General features: G+C 40.8%; 1 protein-coding gene across 3 annotated transcripts in view; it reads left to right on the top strand.

Moving 5' to 3' along the window:
* Positions 1-436: 436 nt before the first annotated feature.
* Positions 437-6,895, top strand: part of VWA8 (von Willebrand factor A domain containing 8) — a 294,919-nt gene continuing 288,460 nt past the window's right edge. For all 3 annotated transcript variants that reach the window (XM_032496061.1, XM_032496060.1, XM_032496059.1), the window contains exon 1: positions 437-731. In XM_032496061.1, coding sequence (XP_032351952.1) covers positions 569-731 — 163 coding nt within the window. In that variant the 5' untranslated portion in view covers positions 437-568. The remainder of the gene's footprint in view (positions 732-6,895) is intronic.

Genomic DNA, 6,895 nt, shown 5'->3' with positions numbered 1-6,895 from the left:
CAGTTCCCACAATCTCCAGAATACGTACTCAATTTCTGAAAAGGGTTTGAGGCCGCGTTCTGGGAAAGCGAAATATAAGATTAGGCCATCAACCAAGAAACGAAGACTTAGAATAAGTATTTGAAGAGTCACACCATCAAATGCTCCTGGAACCCTCAAGCATTTCCTGGACTCCCCAGCGTTCACAGGACTACGGGGAACGACTAGAGGCCGGCCTGGGGAACCCAGGTGAACAGTCGCAGGTGAGGGCGAAGAGGGCGAGCGCGCGGTCCCGGAGCCAAGGGTCCGCAGGAGAAGCGGAGCGGCCGGCCAGGCCCAGTGCTCGGCCCGGTGCTCCTCCTGGCCGGCTCCGGCCGGGCCTCCGAGGGCGAATGCCGGTTCCCCTCGCCCCCGTGGGCCGGGCCGGGCCGGCCCGACACCGCAGAGGCGGCCGCGCCGGGGGAAGGAGTTTCCGGCGGACCCGGCGCGGAGCTGCTTCCTGTCCCCCACGCCGAGCAGCCTCACGCAGCCCGCCGGGAGCGCGGTTCGCCCCGACCCCTTCGCCGAGCCCGACAACGCCCCCGGCCCCATGCAGTCCCGGTTCCTGCTCCTCGGGGCGCCCGGCGGCCCCGGCGGCCCGGCTGCGCGGCGCGTGCGGCTGCTCCTGCGGCAGGTGATGCGGGGTCGACCGGGCGGCGACGCGCGGCGGTCGGAGGTCAGGCTGGTGCACGCCGGGGCGGGGGCCGACACAGGTAACCTCGGGCGCCCCCTCCGCCCTGCGGTCCGCGCGGGGCCCCTGCGCTCCGCCGCTCCCCCCCCCCCCCCCCGCAGTCTCTGCTGCTTCGCTTGTGAAGGAGCGCTGTGCGGGGAGCCGGGGGATAGAGGCTCTGGTCTCCACCTCGTCGCTAACTGCTGTGTAACGCGGGGCTGCGCGCTTGCCCTCTCTGAGCCTCATTGTGTACCCCGAGGATACTGAATTTAGATTTCTGATGACCTGGAATAGTGCGTCCTTCTTCCCCCACTGTTGCTTTCACCCTCGGAATTCTGACTTGGATTATAGTCCACGCAGAGATTAATGCAGCAGCCCTCAGAGGGCTTTGAAAGCTAGACTTGACCTTGCTCGCTGAGTCCCAAGGGCCTGGAAGTCAGTCTGTGCCTTGTTCCAGCCAGGGCTAGTGGCAGCATAGAAGTGTACATTCTCGGCAAAGAACCCATCATTAGGGTTTAAATGTATCCACTAGCCTTTCCAAGTTTTACAGGAGTTTTCATCTCTCGCAGGTTCACATCTTAGAGCTGAGAAACCCTCACAACTTGATTTAATTAAAACCCCTGTCTCTACAATTGAGGTAACGTAGACCCAAAAAGGGAAAAGTGACTTGCTGAAGAGCACACAGCTAAGTAGTGACTATAGTCAAATCACATGCTCTGATTTCTAAGCGCAGTATTTCTTGGCTCTACCTGAACTGGTTTTAGGAGTCTGTGTGTGTGCTGGAGTTAGAGCATTTGTGCTGGTTAAGGTCAGGGATGTATGTTGTTGCTTCTCTTGAATGGCAAAGTGATGCTAGGCAAGATTTTGTCACTGTCTTTATTGCTTAGAAAAGAGATTTCCTCCATGAAGTTGCTAGTTTCCTTGTTCCTGTTACCACCAATAATTTTCCTCTACAGAAAATGAGAGAGTTTAAGTCTTTTATGTTTCATTCATTCATTCACGCTTTCTTCCATCCGTTGAACAAACTTTTTTTTTTTTTTCCCTGTATAGAGTTGTGGTGATTTCAGCATCTGCCCCTTTATCAGTGATTATGCTTCTAGGTTGACTGTTCATTCGTTTGTTTTTTTATTCTTTGAGTTTTCTGTTTGGTTGTTGCTCCTTGGTCCTAGAAGGCAGAGAGTTCAAGAGAAGTGTAGCATAATCTATAACTTGGGCTTTGGAGTTAAACAGTCTGGGTTGGAGCCCGTTTCTGTACTGTCTAGATAGGGGTATTTGAGCGTAGGTTACTTAATTTTGTGTTCCAGTTTTCTTAACTGTAAAATGAGAATAAGGATAGTATATTTGATAGGGTTGTTGTGATGATTTAATTAGTTCATATAATTCCTGGCACATATTAATGTTCAATAAAAGTTGGCATCTTTATTGTTCTTAGTACATATATTTTCAGCTATGTGAGATTTATTTTGTTTCCTTGGCTTTAGAAGAAGTGAAGCCAGTTCCTTTTAGGTTTAGAACTGTCAAAACTATGTAGGTAGGCTGATGGAGCAGGGTTAATTCATGTGAACATTAAAAAAATAATAAAAATTGTTCTTTGTACATGAGTGGTACATGTTGATTATAAAAACATTAGAAATGTCCTAAAAATTTGTGTTATGTCCAGCAAATCAAACTATAGGCCTTGCTTCAAATGTGAGATTCATGAATATATTACAGACAACATATTAACTTCTTAGACTCAGTCATTGACTCTGGTAGGATCATAGCACGAGAAGTAAATGATGTTAACCCCACTGGCCTTGCTGCCACAAAGATCACAAGGTTGAAGGTATGGGGACTGTGGATAAATGCAGGTGGAAACTCACCAGAGATCTGGACTCAAGTGAGAACAGCTTTGAGCCAGGTAAGCTGAAGGCAAGCCCTGGGCTTCCCTGGGACATAGTATAGGCCATCAAGTTTGGAGTGTCCCATTTTGAACCAGAGGTCATACACAGACAAATGTAAACCATAAATAGCAGCATGCCGTAATTAATTACAGTTTAGGCTGGAAAGATGCTCTCAGCTGCACTCACACATGTGACCAGTAACTCATCTCCTCTGTGCTTGTAGTTGACCTTGCTTCCTAGTAGTTTGGAAAAAGAGCAGCAAGGTACATAAACAACAGATACAAATTATCTACTATTCTTATCTCTCCTGGACTGTATTATGTCTTATTGATCTTTATATTCCTTTTTGTGCCTGTCAACTCCGTGCACCTAATAAGCATTTGGTGACGTATGTTCCAGTTCATACAGAGAAGGAGTGGGAGAGGCTGGAATTGCCTTGTTGGCTTTCAAGGTAGGAGCTTTATAAAGCCTGAGAAGCAGAGGGAAGACAGGGTCATTTTGTTAAAAAAAAAAAAAAAATCCCCAAACCCACTGCTTTTTATCCTTTGCTATTAGGTAGTCTAAGCACCCATAATCTGTAAATTCTTTACGTCTCTTTGCACTTCAGTTAGTTGTATTGTCCCTTGGTTTGAGGAATAAAGAGTGACAAGGTTAGCTACTGCAAAGAGTTTTCAATAAAGATTGCTGTAGTGTTTTCACAGATGAAGGCAAATGAGTTCAGTAGGGCTCCGATGTTTAACAGACTCAGTTATACAAGAGATCAAGATCAAATGAAAAATCTGGAAACAACTCTGCATAAACCCACTGTGACATGTTTCATGCTGTCCTCTTATACCATTATTAAAGCGATTCACAGTTTTATCTGTATGAGATAAGTTTATTTACAGAAATATTTAAAAATACTTTTTATACAAGAAATGAATGTTCATTGTAGAACAATGAAGAGTACAAATTCCCTAAAACATAAGCCTTCCGTGCAAATTCATAATTGTCACCTTTTTTGTGTTAATACTATCAGATTTTGTAAACTGTATGTTTACATAAATACATATTTCATTTTAAAAATAGGGTCATGTATGTTTTATAATTTATTCTTAGCCATGGTTGTTAATGTGTTAACATAGTGATAAATATTGCTGTACATGATCATTTTAAATAGGCATTAAGTTCATATATTTACCCATATAATTTCTTTTGCCAGTTTCCTATTCTTAGATATTCAGGTTGTCTATTTTTAAATATATAATAACAGTGCAATAAACATCTATCCATATGTGTTTTTGTGATTTTAAAATTATATCCTTGGGCTATAACAGAATTAATGACTTTGGGGAAGGGAAATACAGAACTCCTGCTTCAGTTGAGAAATATGATATAAAGGGAAAACCTATTGTGTGTGCAAGTCTTAGCTCTGTATTTACTAGGTATTAAACTGTGGGGAAATTATTAACTACTCTGAACCTGCAGCAGGCTATTTTGACCCTGAGGACATTGTGACTCTTAGATACCAAAGAATTTAGCAGTAAAATCCTGGAACAGTTGTATCCTAATAAATTGTTAGTAAGACCCATATTAGGAGCATGCAGACCAACCTGGAAAGTGCTGATATATTTGGTTTTCTCTTGAGTCTAACTTTTATATATAAAAAAATGGTGACACTAAAGTAATTCTTAACCAGAGGTGATTCCCCTCCTGCAGGGGACATTTGGGAGTGTCTGAAGGCATTCTTGATTGTCATGACCAAGAGGAAGGGTACACTACTGGTATCTAGTGGGTAGGGGCCAGTGATGCTGCTAAACACTCTACAATGCACAGGACAGCCCCGCACAAAGAAGAACCACCTGGCCCGAAATGTCAGTAGTGCTGGCTGTTGAGAAACCCTGCACTAAACCAACTTCTTCGTCAGAGCGACAAGTCCTTGAATTGTGAGTCCATTTCAGAGTTAATTGTCCTAAAGTGTGTATATTCATTAACATAAGCACATTTTAGAAGGGCTACCACAGATGTGCCTGAAATATGTAACTGAGAAAAGCATTTTTGAGACTGGTAAAGATCTTGACAATAGAACAGCCTTGAGATATTTGAGGAAAATGCCCATCTTTCTCATGGGTTAGCCAAGAATTAGATAAAAACTATCAGTCATATAAAAATTCAAAGACTAACTAGAAATTATCAATATAAAATAAAACTCTACAATACTGCAAAATTTGTTACTGGTTAATACTGAAGAAAGAGCACAATCTTTCTGATAACCAATCCATGCTGATGGCCACAAAGGAAAACAGAGTGGTGAAATTCTACATGGACCAAAAATGTGATTGATAAATCAAATCACTATAAAATAATACTGTAAATAAAATAAAAATAAAAATGTGCTCTATAAAAATTGATCAAGACGTTCTTTTGGCTTAATTTTGCTCTAAATGCTAGTTACTTAATGCAAACTTATGAATGCTAGTATTATTCTGATGAAAATGCTTTTCAGAATATCCTCAGGGTCAAAATGTTCTGTATTCCTCTCTGAGCATGTATCTTCATTGTTAAATAAGGATAGTTAACACTTGCTCTGCCTACCTTTACCTTACAAAGATTGTCATATTTGTTAGGAGTCATTAGATTTTAAGTGACAGAAATGTGCACAGAAAAACTATTGATTCGTTCACATAGGTGGGAGTTCCAGTGGGTTCAGGCCTGACTAGATGCAGGATGTTCAAATATCTTTAGGGCTTGGGCTCTCTCTGCCTTTCCCCAGGATGCCCCCGACTCTCCACTCTCCCTTTATTGGATTTACTCTTTGCTGTATTGGTTTCACTGTCTGGCAGGCTTTCTTCAGGTGGTAGCAGTGATGGCCTCACTGTCAGCCCCAGACTTTGATTGTCCTTACAATTCACAATGCCATAAGACAGAACATGTTTTCCTATGAGCTCTAACAAAAATTTTGGCAAGAACTCATTGGCCAAGCTTGAATCATGTGCCCATCTCTAAAACAATCACTGTGGCCAGCGAGTGGAATGTTCTGGCAAGGCTTGTGAAAGGACTCATTTCTGGGAGTTTGAGTGCAAGGGTAAATGTTGGGATGAGTGGTTTAAACTCTACTCCAACCAAATGAGGTGGGTTCTCCACTGGAGAGAGCGGTTCAGTTGTCAAAGGGGAAAGAATATTGGGCATGTAAAACAAAACAGCTGTCCACTAAGAATCGAGTGACCAATGTCCAGACAGGTTTACACAATTAAGTGTTGTATAAAAGATACTATTAATTATTATCTTAAATATAGAAATTATTTTCCTGTGAACCTTTGGCAAATCCCTTTAGGTTAGGATCATTGCAAGTGATAAAGTCAAGCCTTGTTACTTTAAATGTGGCCTTAAATTTGATTTCATTGATAAGATTTTAACTTTTACATTCTTTTCAGGGTTTTTAATTTTCAATTCCATATTTTCCATGCTTGACTAAAATATATAACTTAATTTATTAGTAGTAGTTGTGTGACAGTTTGTGTACCGTACAGGGGTTTAGGCTAATCTGAGTTATGTGTGGGCGCTTTGCGTTATTTGTGATAATAAATGTAATTGAATGTTAAGCAGCATATTCTATAACAACTTGTATTTGCTTGTTGACTCATTCTTAGTTATTGTAAAAATTTCCATTATGAGTAGCTTATATTATTAACTAAAATATTTTTTAAAAAGTGATTGTACTTATTTAAAATATTTATTTGGTTTATTTGAAGAAAGGCATATATTAATTTCTTCTGCCTAAATTGTGTTACCTGGTGCACTATGATAAGTATTTTTATTCTTCTTTAGCTTAATATTTATACTACTTCACTTAAATGAATCCTTTACAAATAAATGACTTGATTTCTGAGTATTTTGGAAGATGGGCTATTCTCAAAGTATGCAGAAAATCAGTGAGTGAGGGCTTAAAACAATACTTAGTTAAGAAAACAATATCCAATTAGAAACCATAATCATTCATATATTCATTTATCAAATGTTTGGTTTGAGGTATTCTTTTTGGCACTAGGGGATACAAAGAGGATTAAAACATAGGCTTTACCAACAAAATGCTATACTCTTAGAGACTCAACTGTGGTCTTCAAACATTTTTCTCACTTATCTCCTAAAAGGATTTTGCAAATTTGTACCCCTTTATACATTTTTAGTTTCATATCTCGAAATTTTCCTGATAAGGATAAGTAGTTGCAGAGCGTGGTGTTTCCACTGTGTTGTACATATTGACATTTAAAACAAAAAATTGTTACAGTTCTTTTTGAAGTGTATCTTTTAAATGGAATCAGAATATCCTAGTAATTTGTTAGAT

This window comes from Camelus ferus, chromosome 14 (assembly GCF_009834535.1).
Source record: "Camelus ferus isolate YT-003-E chromosome 14, BCGSAC_Cfer_1.0, whole genome shotgun sequence".
In the NCBI taxonomy this organism is placed as follows: Eukaryota; Metazoa; Chordata; class Mammalia; order Artiodactyla; family Camelidae; genus Camelus; species Camelus ferus.
The sequence above is the reverse complement of the archived record's forward strand: the minus strand, read 5'-3'. Positions and strand labels throughout refer to the sequence as shown.